This window comes from Microtus ochrogaster, linkage group LG1, assembly GCF_000317375.1.
Source record: "Microtus ochrogaster isolate Prairie Vole_2 linkage group LG1, MicOch1.0, whole genome shotgun sequence".
Lineage (NCBI taxonomy): Eukaryota > Metazoa > Chordata > Mammalia > Rodentia > Cricetidae > Microtus > Microtus ochrogaster.
In genome coordinates this window covers 57,995,060-58,010,809 of record NC_022027.1, presented here as the reverse complement: position 1 = coordinate 58,010,809, position 15,750 = coordinate 57,995,060, and the positions used below count along the sequence as shown (strand labels likewise).

At 48.0% G+C, this 15,750-nt stretch overlaps 1 protein-coding gene across 1 annotated transcript; it reads left to right on the top strand.

The window, feature by feature from the left end:
* Positions 1-437: 437 nt before the first annotated feature.
* On the top strand, positions 438-5,771 carry Slc26a1 (solute carrier family 26 member 1). The gene is made up of 4 exons (XM_005359673.2): positions 438-641; positions 730-854; positions 1,988-2,605; positions 3,334-5,771. The coding sequence occupies exons 3-4, from the start codon at positions 2,015-2,017 to the stop codon at positions 4,855-4,857; spliced, it is 2,115 nt and encodes a 704-aa protein (XP_005359730.1). The 5' UTR covers positions 438-641; positions 730-854; positions 1,988-2,014; the 3' UTR covers positions 4,858-5,771.
* Positions 5,772-15,750: the final 9,979 nt, after the last annotated feature.

The following is a 15,750-nucleotide window of genomic DNA, read 5'->3' as shown; positions in this document are numbered from 1 at the left end:
AGGCATATCTCAAGTCTGAGGACACTGATTAGTTATGCTTACGTTAAGGGACCATTTATCTCTAGGCTATCCTTACAAGGCAAATCCCACATCCTACAGAGGTACATGGGGGCCAAGTACCTCACAATGATCACAGGTGGTCAAGGGTGGCAAGAACTGAGGCCAATCCAGGATCCCTGTTGCAAAGGGAAGAACACACCTAACTTGATGTTGGCAGTCCTTGGGCTGTGCACAACACAGGCATGTGTTCATTCACACAAGTGTGTACACACACAGCAGTAGCTGCACACAGGGACACGGAACAGATTCTGAGCTTTAGCTTGCCCCAGCTAGAACACGCTCCATGAAGGTGGAGAGAAGATAACCAGTATCTGGGTAGGTGGAGTCAGCTGTACATGACCCCATAACCTCATAGCTGAAGCGTTTCAACTCAGCTCCTCTGGGGCCTCACACTCAAACATTCTGCCTCACTGCTCCTGTCCCCACCTCCTCTCCCTCTTAACAAGACAGAAGCTGTTGCACCTGGAGCACCCACCCCTCTGCAAAGGGGAGATTATCAGAAGCCCACATAACCATAATTATTTGTGAGCCTCTGATTATAGTACAACTTGCCGAATTAGCTCACCGGATTAGACGCTCAGGTAACACTCATTTGACGGGGGAAACCCATGACTCAGCTATTTGAGGGGTAAATAATTTAACAGCAAGCCCAGCAGAGTATCCCCACAGGTCAGTCTCAGAGGTGCCTGCCAACGTTGTTCTCCGCCTGCTATCAGAAGCCAGAGTGATTGAAGGTTCAGCCCACTGCAGCCCCTGAATATTGCAAAGCCTACAGAGTCGGCCAAGTGTCCCAGGTAAGAACTGTTGTACCCATACAACAGGCCCCAAAAGATGTGGTTTACTGGGCAGAGACAGGAACCTAGACTGCCATTTCTCTGGGGATTGCTCAGATACAAGGAAGGTGGTACTTACAAACCTTCCTCCATAAACATGAGCCCCTAAAGACTTGGGGTGAGATTCAGAGTGCTCAGTGGCTCTTGTGTATCACTGTTTTTGTAATATTCCTCAAGAGCTAGGACGCCTGATAGACCACCACCCTAGCAACGAAGCTGCTGCCCTAGTACTCAGGTCAGGCACAATGGGCTCCAATAGCCACCACCGTGTCCTGAGTTCCAAGAGAACAGGGAGTGTTTGATTAATATTACAAACAAGTACTTTGGAACCAGTAAACATGACCCAAGACCAACATGTGGTCAGTATGGCCTGAGAACTCTTCAGTACTAAGGCAAGGTCAGAAGGGGCTAGGACAGCTAGGCCAAAGGTGGACATCTGTGGAGCAGTGTGTTTGTTTAGTAGAGTTGAACCTCTTCTCAGAGGCTCCGCACTCGGAGTTAGGGGCACACTGTTTCAGAATACACTGGTGACTGGTGAAATACCCTCTAAATTCACGGGGAAGGGTGTCATAGACCAGGGGCCCTAGCACACAAAATATACAAGGCTTTCTGCCAACCTCCAGGCCCATGGTGTTCACAGGAGAACTCCTGTGGAAATGGGGTGGCTGGCAAAGCCCCTTGCCAGATCAGATGGATGGGAAGTGGCTTAGAGCTCAAGCTCAGTCAAGCGTGCATCTGCCTCCATTGTCACTGGCTTGGGTGTCTGTGGGCCTAGTCCAGCCCTCGTCTCAGTGGGTGACCTCCAGAACCCTCTAGGTGGACTTCATATAGAGGCTGAATTAGGTGGACCACAGAGCACAGCTGGGGCTGAGGCTGGGTAGAATGACTCCCTGAAACACTCTTGTCATAAAACTAACTTTTGGAGCTCAAGGCCTTACACCCATCCACACAGAAGAACAAGTGCTTAACAGAAGCACAACCTCTGATGTCTGATGTCTGTGTTTGGGTGGACAAATACGCTCTGTGAAGCTGGCTCCTGGACTCCAAGAGCTTAGACTCCTAACCATGCCCATTCTCCCCATTCTCCCTCGCAGGTTGGCCAAAGAGCGTGGTGGGACAGGATGGATGCTTCTCCCGAGCCCCAAGAGAAGGGTGGGACACTGGTGCTGATCCGACGACAGCCTCCTGTGTCCCAGGGTTTGCTGGAAACACTGAAGGCCAGGTTGAAGCAGAGCTGCACCTGCAGTATACCATGTGCTCAGGCTCTGGTGCAGAATCTGTTTCCTGTCCTGCACTGGCTGCGTCAGTACCGCCCTAAAGAGTACCTGGCAGGTGATGTTATGTCTGGGTTGGTCATTGGCATTATCCTGGTGCCACAAGCCATAGCCTACTCACTGCTGGCTGGGCTGCAGCCCATCTATAGCCTCTATACCTCCTTCTTTGCCAACCTTATCTACTTCCTCATGGGCACCTCACGCCATGTTAATGTGGGCATCTTTAGCCTGTTGTGCCTCATGGTGGGTCAGGTGGTAGACCGAGAACTCCAGTTGGCTGGTTTTGACCCCTCCCAGGATTCTCTGGGGCCTAGAAATAATGGCAGCACACTCAACAACGCAACCACAACACTGGTGCTTGGGCTACAGGACTGTGGACGGGACTGCTACGCCATTCGAATCGCCACTGCCCTCACTCTGGTGACTGGCCTTTATCAGGTAAGGAGTTAGCTGCATAGCAAGCAGGCCGGCTGTCTCGGCTTCTTAGAGCACCTACAGGTGCTTGTCACTACCATCAGGAAAAGTCTAGAAACAGAAGAATCCTTCAGGCTCAGAGAGAAAACAGCACAGTAAGAGGAGAGGTGGAGCCCAGGCCTAGGTACCAGAGGGACTTAAGTCACAGAATGGAGAGATATGTAGGGTTGGACTGGCCAGCTGTAGTCTGAGTGGAGCCACTGGGCCAAATGTGGTCATGGCTCAGAAAAGCTAGATTACAGCCCCAATGTCCACCTTTGGCTTCCTGACACAAACAGGACCTAAGAATTGAGATGCATTCCCCTGGCTCCCCACCTAGCTCTTTTCTGCTGATCCTGTCTTCTCTATTCCTCCTGTCTGTTCCATGGCTGCCCAGAAGGGAGCTGGGTGGAAGGAGCTGTGTGTTGCATACAAGGCACAGGGGAAGGGTCTGCCTACAGCCCTGATTCTGAAACAAAACCAATTTCTGCATGTGTGAGAGTATGAGAAGTGAACATCCACAGCCAACTGCAACATGTATGTGTTCTCTTCCTGTATCTTCTGGCCCACTGTGCATGTGGAAACAGCAGGAGCCCACTCAGGAGAGTAAGCAAGGGAAGATGCCAGGCTCTGTGCTGTAATCCCTACCCTGTGTTATACCGATGCTGGCTCCTGCCTCATGACCTACCAAACTGACTGTACTCCATCTACAGGTCCTCATGGGTGTCCTCCGGCTGGGCTTCGTGTCTACCTACCTCTCACAACCACTGCTCGACGGTTTTGCTATGGGAGCCTCTGTGACCATCTTGACCTCTCAGGCTAAACACCTGCTGGGTGTGCGGATCCCTCGGCACCAGGGCCTAGGCATGGTGATCCGCACATGGCTCAGCTTGCTGCAGAGTGTGGGACAGGCCAATATATGTGACATGGTCACCAGTGCCGTGTGCCTGGGAGTGCTGATAGCAGCTAAGGAGCTCTCAGACCGCTACCGACACCGTCTGAAAGTGCCGGTACCCACAGAGCTGCTAGTCATTGTGGTGGCCACACTTGTATCCTACTTTGGACAGCTCCACTCACGGTTTGGCTCGAGTGTGGCCGGCAACATTCCCACTGGTTTTGTAGCCCCACAGGTACCAGACCCTAAGATAATGTGGCGTGTGGCCCTGGATGCTGTGTCCCTAGCCCTTGTGGGCTCAGCCTTCTCCATCTCATTGGCAGAGATGTTTGCTCGTAGTCATGGCTACACTGTTCACGCCAACCAAGAGCTTCTAGCCGTGGGCTGCTGCAATGTGCTGCCTGCCTTCTTCCATTGTTTTGCCACCAGTGCTGCTCTGTCCAAAACCCTGGTGAAGACAGCCATTGGCTGCCAGACCCAGCTGTCCAGTGTGGTCAGTGCTGCTGTGGTGTTGCTGGTGCTGCTGGTGCTGGCTCCACTGTTTCATGATTTGCAGCGGTGTGTGCTGGCTTGTATCATTGTTGTCAGCCTGCGTGGGGCGCTGCGCAAGGTTAAGGACCTCCCACAGCTTTGGCGGCTAAGCCCTGCTGATGCACTGGTCTGGGTGGCTACTGCAGCCACCTGTGTGCTCGTCAGCACCGAGGCTGGACTTCTAGCTGGGGTGTTCTTCTCACTGCTCAGCCTGGTGGGCCGCACACAGCGTCCACGGGCTGCCCTTCTTGCTCGAATTGGAGACTCAACCTTCTATGAGGATGCTGCCGAGTTTGAGGGCCTCCTGCCCCCACCTGAGGTGCGAGTGTTCCGTTTCACAGGCCCACTCTACTATGCCAACAAGGATTTCTTCTTGCGGTCACTCTACAGTCTCACAGGGCTGGATGCAGGGCACTCAGCCTCCAGGAAGAAAAAGGGTCCAGAGGTGGGTGTCAGTGACAGCAGTCTTGCTGATGGCAAGGATATGGGTTCAGTAAGCAGCGGGACCGGGCTGGTGGTACCCCTGGCATTCGGTTTCCACACAGTGGTCATTGACTGTGCACCACTGCTGTTCCTGGATGTGGCTGGCATGGCCACACTGAAGGACCTGCACAGAGACTACAGGGCCCTGGACATCACCCTGCTTCTGGCTTGCTGCAGTCCCTCAGTGAGGGACATGTTGAAGAAAGGGGGCTTCCTTGGGGAAGACCAGGGAGCTGAGGATGAGCTCCTGTTCCCCAGTGTACACAGTGCCGTGGAGGCTGCACGAGCCCGCCATGAGGAGCTGGCGGCTGCTGACTCTGCTTTTTAGCAGGACCGAGACCCATGTCCACAAGCCAGTACTGACCTCCTTGGTAGGAGTGCTATGAAGACTGGAGTCATTAGAGAGATATACCTTGGATCACCTCTAACCTGGAAAAGTCAGGGAACTCCAACTAAGAAAGGAAAGTGCGTGTCCTTAACACATTCAAGAATTCCAAACATTCAGTAATTGAGCCACACTACATCTGAGACCATTGCTGCCCCCTGGTGGTTACACCCACACACATGATCCCTCAGCCAAAGCAGTGCCCAGTTTAACAATAGTCTGTGTTACCATCTTATCTGAAACAGGGTCCTGCAAATTATGCGGTCTCTAAGATGCCAAAAGGACACATTCCCTCCCCCTGCACCACCAGGTATCAGATATGAGCTGAACACATGGCCGAAAGGCCTTCTAATGCCTAGTGATCATCTTGATTGGGCCCTTGAGAAGGCAGTCACCTGCTCCAGAGCAGATGGTCCAGTGTCACGGTCTAAGATGATGTGACACCTGACCTTCAGGCATGATGTCTCTATACAGCTTATACTGGTGACCACAACGTGGCCCATGTATGGTACAAAGTCAGGCACAGTAGAGACACCAACCCCATTCTGTACCTCTAAGAAATCCTCAGACGGAAACCATCTGTGCTCCATCCAAGGGCTACCTTTGGCATAGCCAAGCAGATCTTCCCCTCCTCTTCTGCCCAACAGGATGCTCTAACAGGAAGTACAGTCCCAGCCCCGACAGTGCCCTACCCACAGTCCAGCACTGTGCTCCACAGCTGTCTGGGCTCAGCATTTCTGTAAGACAAGCTCTGACCAGCAACTCCCAGGGCACCCACCTCAGCATCACCCACCTGGCTGTAATGAGATCCAGCAGCCAGTGTATCCGGACCTGCTCGATGCCACTGTGAGGCACAGCACCGATGTAGGCAAGGTTCAGTTGCTGGTCCCAACTAAGGTCGAACCGGTCAGCCTGGTCATGAGGCAGTGGGGGGCTGGGGACAGGACAAAGAAGTGAAGTGTTTGTCCTAAGCAGGGGCTTACAGCAGACCAGGTTCTACACATTTAATACCTGACTGACAGGCCCTTGCAGAGGAGCAGTGTGTGTCTCCACATTGTATGATAAAGTAGCCCTTTCACCAGAAATGTTCTACAGTCTTGTCTTGGGGTGGGGGGTGTCGGGGAGCTTCAACAAGACACAGTATCACATTCTAATAGGACATCTGCCTGCCATAGAAGAGGATCTGCAAATTCCTAGAGAGACTTGGAGGCATTGAGAAACCAGGTCTGGCCCAACACTCGAGCTCAGGTCTTGGTACTTTGGGAGAGCCCTTGGTTCTGCCGAAGTACTAATTATGAGCCTATAGCTTGAGTACCATGCTCTTGATCCCGGGGGTTAGGGTGGGGGGCATTTAGGGAGGCTGTGGCACTTGGGAGAGCCACTAAAGTAGAAAACCCATGCCACACCCTAAAGGAATTTGATCTTCACTCCTGAGTGTCCAGGAATGATGGGCAGCGAGCCCAAAGGTGTGATGAGAGAAACCAAAAGAACGGAGCAAGGGCTTTCCTAGACTTGGCAAGAGCGTGCGGTGGGCCTCACCAGAAGCCGGTGCTCCTCCAAAAGGGCAGCAGAGGCCTCAGCGGGCGGGCTGCATCCACACGAACCCGGTATGGGGTCTCAGCCAGAGTCAAGGGCGCGGCCAAGAGCACAGCTAGAAACGCCAGCTTAACGGAGGCGATGCGCCGGGGGCGCATGGCTAAGGTATCCAGGCGCCCCCGATCTGCAAGCCTTTAGGTCCCGGTAGCAGCGGTTCCGCCTCCGGGTAGAACACACGTGACCGCTCCCCAGGCAGGGGTAGGCAGAACCCAACACGCGCCGCCTCTTCCCCTGGCGAGTTCCGCCCAGGTTGCTGCGTCTCAGACGCTCCGATCTCCGAACGACCACTGGCAGAACACTGGCCTTGGGTGTCTCGGTGAGGCCATTATTCCTGGCGATGCCAGGAAAGGTCTCTCGGGAGGTCTTCTCGGGAAGTTTGAAAAGCACGTCAGACACTACTCGTGAGGAGTGAAGGTGGAAAGCTGTACCAGAAGATGGCGCTGCGGAACTTTTCCAAGGATTGGGTTTGGCGAGAAAGTCAAGGGTATTTCAGAGCTTTGGCAGAGCGGGTCTATGCTTTTTCCTGAAATGGAGCTGCTATAAGAAAAACAGGCATGGTCAGATACGCTTCAGAAGCCAAGTGGTCACTTCTAGTGGACAGTCAAAGGTCAATCTTAGATGTCTGGGAAAGGCGAGGTCAATAGCCGTTTAGATTTGAACTGCACACAAGCTGAGTGGGATATTAGCAATGGTGAAACAGAATCAACTAGGGTCTAACGACCCCTGTTCCTGGCACTCCTCGTAGCACATGCCTTTAACTTCTATGGTTCCCACAACAATAAAAGCAATCACGTTTCATGATCCCATGAAAAACGCCTTTCTCATGTAGTCCTTCCCTGACACCAACAGTAACAGACCTAAAGTCAAACAACTAGTATTTGTAGTTCCTTACATTGGTGATTTTAAGTCTTCGGTCCTCAGGACAGCTGGTGAAGGGAAGGTTTCTGGGTGGAGAAATGAAAGCTCTTATGTCATAACCCTTATTCAAGGATCAGAAAGTTAAGAGCCTATGTGGCATTTCTTCAGTGACTGAATACAAAGCTCAGTCATAGATGACGTCTGGATGCTACCTGGTAGGACATTCTGTTCTGTATGAAGAATGAGATACTCTTCCTCTGAATTAGTGAGTTTATTAAGTACAAAGCAAGCAAAAGTAAGATAGTGAATATCAAGTAGTGAATAGAAGCAGCAGATAGCAAGGCATCAATGTTGGTTATTCACAACACCCAACAGAAATGATTGGGATAGCCTGAGCTACAGATGCCAAAAAAAAAGGTGGTGGGGGGTAAAGATAAAAAAAAATTCCACGAGTGCACAGAAATGTTCTAGGAACAATGCAGAGATAGAAAATACTCCAGAAGGCACACGCCTTTAATCCCAGCACTTGGGAGGCAGAGGCAGGCAGATCTCTGCGAGTTCGAGACCAGCCTGGTCTACAAGAGCTAGTTCCAGGACAGGCTCCAAAACCACAGAGAAACCCTGTCTCAAAAAACCAAAAAAAAAAAATACTCCAGAGAAAACTGCCAATATGCAATATGGTGAGTGGATCGTTTTCAATAACCTAAAAGCTGAAGTAACAGGAAAGGGTCCAGGCTGAAACTAAAGAGAAAGACAGCAGTGGGAGCGAAGCTGTTTCAGACTAAGCCTCCTTAGAACAAGCAGTGATGGCAGGATCCTTGGGGTCACAGCTTGGGAAACAGTTTCTCTGATGGTGAGACAGGCATTTACAGCTGGAGAATTTCAGTGATGGAAGCAGCGGCCAAGAAGCTGTGAAGTTGGAACAGTCTTATGAGGATTGTGGGACAGAAGCTGAGGATCAGGTTCCGTACATTAGACAGCTATACCCTGAAAGCGAGGGTGAGACAGAAACTGAACTACCCTCACAGGAACTGAAGTTCAAATCTCAAGCCCCGAGTGAGTGAAGGTTAGGTATACGCCATCTGACAGAAGAGAACACACTCCCTCCACTCCAGGAAGCTCAAGCTAATGAATCATCAGTGGGTTATTAATTGATGCTGGAATGGATCCTGGGTCAGAAAAAGATGATCAATCACACAGAGCAGACGAGGAAATTTTTAACCTGAAAATGTACTAAAATTCTATCAATGACAGATCCAAGGTGGATAAATGACTGGACTGCGTCACAGTGGGAATGGAGATGCACTTGTTCCTTTCATATTTTAGCTGACATGTCTGGGATCAAAGGTTTTTGTCAAAATGGCTCTGAAGTTTAAAGAGTAACAATACAATTGTACATAATATGTGAGGTAAAGCAAATTAGGTAAAATGTTAATAATTGGTGGTGATACAGGATAAAAATGTGTACTACTATCCTAACTAATATTATTGTTGAGACAGGGTCTCCATATATAGCTCTGGCTGACTTGAACTTGCCATGTAGATCAGTCTGTACTAGAATTCACAGGCATCTGTTTGCCTCTTCCTCCTGAGTGTTGAGATTAAAGGCATCTGCTACCATGCCTGACCCTAGTAGTAGTAGTAATAGAAGTAGTAGTAGTTTGTTTTTTGTTTTTTGTTTTTTTTTTTTTTTGAATTTTCAAGACAGGGTTTCTCCTTAGGTTTTGGTTCCTGTCCTGGAACTAGCTCTTGTAGCCCAGGCTGGCCTCGAACTCACAAAGATCCACCTGCCTCTGCCTCCCAAGTGCTGGGATTAAAGGCGTGCGCCACCACCGCCCAGCTAGTAGTAGTTTTTTGAGACAAAGTTTCTCTGTGGAGCCCTGGCTGTCCTAGAAGTTGATCTGCTTGAGGTGCCAGGAAGATGGCTGTTAACAAAGTGACCTGAGTTGAGCCCTAGTGGAAAAGCTGGGTGCGGTGGCACATGCTAGTAATCCCAACACTGGGGAGGAGGACACAAGAGGACCCCCTGACACTTCCTAGCTAGCTAGTCTAGCAGAATTTGAGAACTCCGAGTTTGAGAGACGGAGCTGGTGACATAACATAGCAGATACGAACTCTTGTTGCCAAACCTGATGATACAAGCAAAGTCTCTGGAATCTACATGGCAGAAAGAAAGAACTGATGCCTGCAAGTTGTCCTATGGTCTCTACCTGTCTGTTGTGGCATTCAAGTGCTCCTACACATATGTACACAAATGAATAAAGTGTTAAAGAACACAAAGATGGAGAACAAATGAAAAAGAAACCCAATGTTGATCTCTTATCTCCATGAACACACATTTGTATCCACACAGAGAGACAATCAAACTATCAGATTAAAAGTAAGTCATCATATGAACCAGAGAGATATCAGTTAAGAGCACTGACTTCTCTTCCAGAGGACCTGGGTGCTGTGGAATAATCATTTTGTACATTGTGAAGATGTGTCACTCAAATTGGTTTAGTAAAAAACTGAACAGCCAATAGCTAGGCAGGATTTTTGGGGTACAGAGGATGCTGGAAAGAAGGACTGAGTCACCAGCCACATCCAGAGTAAGCAGGATGGGCAATACGGAGATGAGCTAATAAAACCATGAGGCAGAAAGTGAATTATATAAATGGGTTAATTTAAGTTATAAGAAGATCTAGTTAGAAACAATACAAATCAAGCTTTCATAATTAGCAATAAGTCTTCATGTTGTGATTTGGGAGCTGGATGGCAGGACAGAAAAATCAGCCAACACCTAGGTTCAATTCCCAGCACCCACACAGTGGCTCACAACTGTCCACAACTCCAGCTCCAGGGCATACAACACTGTCTTCTTGCCTCCATCAGCACTGCACACATATGGTACACAGACATACATGCAGGCAAAACACCCATACAACATGAAATAAAAATAAATCTCAAAAAATTTAAAGCACTATATATATAGAGTCTCACGTGGTGGTACATATTTGTAATCTTAGCACTCAGGAGCCTGAAGCAGGAGAATCACATTTCAAGGCAGCCTAGGCTACATAACAAGACCCTGTCTCAAAAAGTCAAGAACTGGGACTGTAGTTCAATGGTATAGTTCTTGTCTAGTATGTGCAAAGCCATATGCAGATTCCCAGCACTGAAAAAAAAATTAAGGGGAACTGTAAAGACCAAGCAGAAAAAGACAAAATGAAGCAACAAAGTGATCCTGGAAGCAGCCAAATGAAAATGGCCTATTGCCTTCAAAGTGCAAACAATAAAATGAACACTGACTCTTCAGAAGAAGGGCTGGACCTGAAGACTGAAAACAAGCCTTCCAAGTCCTGAAAGTAAGCATCTTAGTTTGGTTTCTTTGCTGTGATAAAAACATGCTGACCAAAAGCAACTTGAGCAGAACGGGTTTATTTGGTTTATGCTTCCCAATAACAGTTCATCATTGAAAGAAGTCAGGGCTGTAACTCAAGGCGGGAACTAAAGCAGAGGCTGTGGTGGAAAGCTGCTTATTGGCTTGATCTCCATGGCCACCTGCCAAGAGGTGCACCACCCACAGTGGATTGGACCCACCCACATTAGTCATTAATCAAGAAAATGCCCCCACAGACTTGCCTACAGGCCAATTTGATAAAGGCTTTTTTTTCAATAGAGGATTTGTTTCCCCAGAAGACCCTAGTTTGTGTCACATTGACAAAAAAAAAAAAAAAAAGATTAACTACCATGTAAGTAACTGGTTACTTAAAATTCTAAATTCAACCAAAAAAAAAATCAATTTGGGTGCCGTGATACATCTTTCAATTCTCAGACACTCAGGAAGTTGAGGCAGAAGGATTGCTTGAGCCTAAGAGTTTGAAGCCAGCCTGAACAACATAGTGAGAAACATATCTATATGTCGTACATAGACACACAGATAGACACTTTGAAAAGCAAAGGTTGAATCAAAACATTTTAGAGAAATTGTGGGAACAATTGTTGCTGCCTATTTTTTATTAGGGAAATATTACATGTTGTTCTTCAAGCTGAAAGATAATGATCCCTTGTCAAATGCAGAGGAACGAGAAAGAATGAAAAGTAGGAGTATAAAAACTGTGCAAATCTAATAAATTGTGAAAGTCACAGTAGTAGAAGTGTCTTATGGGGGCATGAAAACAAATGGATCTGGAGAATTACACTGTGGTAAAAGCAGCACAGACACTAGAGGTAGGTGTCAGTGTTAGAACTCCACTGTCATAGTTCCAGAACATGCAGTCTTTATTGTATGCAGTGAAGGGTGTTTCTTTCAGTGAAGGGTATTTGCAGGCATAATTGAATTAGGATCTTGAGATGTGAGATTATCCTAGATTATCCAGTGGATCCCAGATGCGATGGTGTGCTTATACAAGGAGGCAGCAGGAGATGTGACACAGAGATGGAGCTAAGGTGGCCTCATAAAATTGCCCGAAAACTAAACCAAGGCTCTTAAGCCAGGCATGTGGACTCAGCAGACATAGGAGTGACATCCTGAAAGAATAGGTAAGATATTTCAGCAAGACCTGGTATTGTGGCCTAATGACATGTATGTACTTTTGATTTGTATTTGAGTACTAATGGGCAGATCTCCAGAGTTTTCCAGCCCAGCAGTGTATTCTACATGTGAGGGTGGGGCCATGTGTCATTTGAGGGTATTGTGTGCTAAGAGGCTACCTAGAGAGTGGCTAGGTGTAGTGTTGTAATGGGAGCGGCGGGGCTGTGTCCCCAGAACCCCACGCCCGCAAGGCTAGCTTTACCTGAAATAATTACATGGACACTGTATTCTTTTAAACACCGCTTGGCCCATTATATCTAGCCTTTTCTCGGCTAACTCTCGCACCTGGACTAGCCCATCTCTAATAATCTGCTGTAGCCCACAAGGTGGCTTACCAGGGAGATTCTAGCCTACGTCCATCCTGGGTTGGAGCTTCATCGCGTGTGCCTCAGAGAGCAGAGCTCTCGCCTCTGCCCGCAGGAGTGGAGCATCGTGTCTCTCTGAGGAGTCTGCCCCTGAGAGGAGAGCTGTCGAGTCTGACCTCACTTCCTCTTCCTCCCAGCATTCTGCTCTGTTTACTCCTTCCATCTATGTTTTAACCTATCAGGGCAAGCAGCTTCTTTATTTAATTAACCTTCCTCCATCCTGGCTAGGAGATGGATATCATCAGTTCCTCTCTGAACACCCCAGATTTTGTTCAGAGGGCTGCCAGCAATTCATCAGCTTTCATTGCCATGAATACTAAGGGTCCCACCAGGTAGTCTGAGATCTGAGGCGAAACCCTAGCTTTTGGCAGGGAATTGGACATGGAGAACTATCTACTTCTGAAGATAAACATACCAGAGGGTCCAGTTTGTCTCTACCTTGTCTTAGAGAAGCCTGTCCGTGGCAGCAGAAGAGGGATAGGTTCAGGTCTGTAAGGGCCTATCTGTAGGAAAGCTTTGCAAGCGCTTGAGCCTGTGCCATTCTAGTGGTTCTTTCACAAGGGTGAGGGGACAAATGTGAAAACCAGGAGGAGCTTGACTTGGCTTGCAGATGAGAGGAGAGGTTCCCAAAGCAGTCACAGTGGAGAGCCTCAAGGGCCCCAACGAAAATGCCCATGGGAAAATGTCGCGAATTAGATCGGTATGATAAATAACCAGGCTAGCTCGAGAGTAACAGGAATACTTTAATGTTTAAAGAGGGGAAAGTTACACTATAAGAATGGGAGTTCTGACATCTGATAGGTCCAGTGGGCACTATGAAAAGAGCATGCACCTACATCCCCAGGTTTTTCTACCTGGGCTCTAGGTGGCCACACCCTAACTAGATGTGATTGGTTGAAACTATCAGCTGATAGTTTCCCCTTCAGGAAAACAGTTTGTAAACAAGGAATATGTTCCTGGCAGAGCCCACAGACAATTACAAGGCACAGGACTTGGTGCCTGAAGGAGCATGGCTTATATAAAATGCTACACCTGCTCCTGGAAAGGAGGCGGGACAGGCTTTTTCCTGAGAAGGTGTGATCACTAATGGGGTTCAAAGGGAGGTGCAGAGAGCTGGGTGTTCACCCAAGGATGAGGCAGCTGGTCCTGAGCATTGTTAAAATGACACCAACAGGAGCATGGACCAGTGTCTGGAAGAATATGCACCAGCCATGGGTGGGGTTCACTTTGCCGTTCTTAATATGTGAGAGAGATTGGATATGGAGCCCTGAGAGCGAGAACTTCAGCACCAGGCCACAATAATCCACTGGAACACACCTTATCTTTTATTCAGCTTTAAAAAAAAGCCAACTGTGGGTTTATAATTGCTCCCCAGGACGTTTATGTTTGTTATCTTTTCTTTCTACTCAGCTCAACTCACTTTTTGTCACCAGTCTGGGGGTTTTAGCCTTGCCGCTGGCTGAGCAGAGGAAGAAGAGGTAAGGAGTCTGTCTGCCTTACTGGTCCTCTCCAGTGGACTCTGTCCTATATCATCACCTTCCCTGATCATCTTCTGTTGTACAAAATCTTGAAATATTTTTTCCTCAAAAGTTTAGCTTATTCCTTTAGATGACTAACCTCACTTTTTATGTATCTTGCTAGTGTTAACTATATTTTCTTACTTTCTGTGTTCTAGATGTGACATTTAGGGCTCTGATCATAGATATACCCGTACAATGCCCCCAGGTTGGCTAATTCCAGAGAGCAAATGGAGTACCTTTGGTATGAAGACTAAACACTTGAGTGTCCAGACTCACACCAAGTGGGCATCCTTGCTCTAGAACCTAAGAAGGTGGACAACAGAGCCTGTCATAGAGCCCCAGTAGTTTGAGATGTGAGATTATCCCAGGTTATCCAATAGCTCATACCTCACACACTTATTCTTGGGAACCCCAATAAAGGCTTGGGCCACATTCCCCTGCTTCTGTTCCAATTAAAACTGGTGTTTCCAGAGCCTGCTTGGCATATCAGGCCTCTTCCCAAAGGAAGTGTAGGTTGTGCATCTTTCCAGAAAAGCTGTCGATTGGGTGCAGGCCACCTGACGAGAACCTGCCTGGATTTGAAAGTGGATGCTGGGCCAATGGACAGAAGTTGGGGTGGCAGGGGAGGGAGGCAAAAATACTAGCTTCTTAGCACTCTGAGCTGTTGAGGGTCATCATCCTAGATAAAGTCTGCAAAAGGACTAGCAAAGAGGGACAGAGGATCCCTAGAAAACCAAGTCCACAATGGCATCACTCACTAAGAAGCTAAGGTAGTCCCTTTCAATGTCCTAAAAGGTGTTTGCATATTAACATCTTGTAAGACTCAATAAAGTGTACGGTCCGTATCATCTCCAACTTCTCTCTGGCTGGTCTGCGGCTGGGGAAGTAAGCACTTTGGGGCTTGACCAAAGGAAATCAAGTTTTAGAGGTATCAGTTGAAGCTTAGCGGAGATTATATTCTTCTAGTCACTTCTTTTCTTAACAGACTGAGGGCTGGGCATTCTGGAGTAGAAAACAGCTTCCAGGAAGCTATGGCTGCTTCCAGGGTCTTCCTGGTTCCACAGAAAATGCTGATGGACAAAGTGGGGCAGGGTCCTAGCACTCAAAGCTCCCACAGTGTGCATCAGAGGGCTTTCACATTGGTTACCTCAGAAGCAGCCAATTTCCAAACCTTCCAGCGTGAACAAGAATTTCTGGAAAGACTCTGTCTACCAAGGCTGATGGACTGACTAAAGCTGCAGCGAGGTGAAGAGTTGGAACTTCACCTCGCTGCAGAGGTTGTTGGGTCCGGAGGCTAATTAACTTAACCCGGGCTAGCTTTAACCCCATGGATAGCCATCCTGTGATACATGAAAGCTTTTTAAATCTATTAATTTATCAGACCACTAGTTTCCATAAACCCACATGCTAAGAATGTCATTGTATAACATCTGAAGCCTATAGAAAACTGACCCCGTATTTTTAAACCTCCTCTCTGATGTACCCATCAATATATTTCAAATTTCCTTTATTTATGGCTTCCTCGTTCTATAAAATTATATAACTTTATGAAATTGTTTCCATGTTAGAATATGGAATTTGGGGTAACTTAAATCTGTATCTCTGGACCAAGGTCACTCAAAATGGCTCCAGCATAAACTCTTATTCTTTTTAAGAAGACAATTCTGGTTTTTGTGTCAACACTGGGCAGTGTTATCCCAACTTCAACAGCAGCCCTTCTACTTGCTTGTATGTATGTATGTGCATCGTGCATGTGCCTAGTGCCTTCAGAAACCCCTGGAGCTGGAGTTACAGTTGGTTGCAAGCCACCATGTGGGTGCTAAGAACTGAACCCAGATCTTCTGAGAGCCACCAGTGCTCTTAACTACCAAATCAACTCTCCAGCTCCTTAGCAGCAGACTTTCTTTCTTCTGTTTTTTTT

Bases quoted from the DNA above. Each gene is read 5' to 3' on its own strand.
- Slc26a1 (XM_005359673.2), top strand. From the start codon at position 2,015: ATGGATGCTTCTCCCGAGCCCCAAGAGAAGGGTGGGACACTGGTGCTG. The intron at 2,606-3,333 runs GTAAGGAGTTAG...CTCCATCTACAG, and splicing joins TGGTGACTGGCCTTTATCAG to GTCCTCATGGGTGTCCTCCG.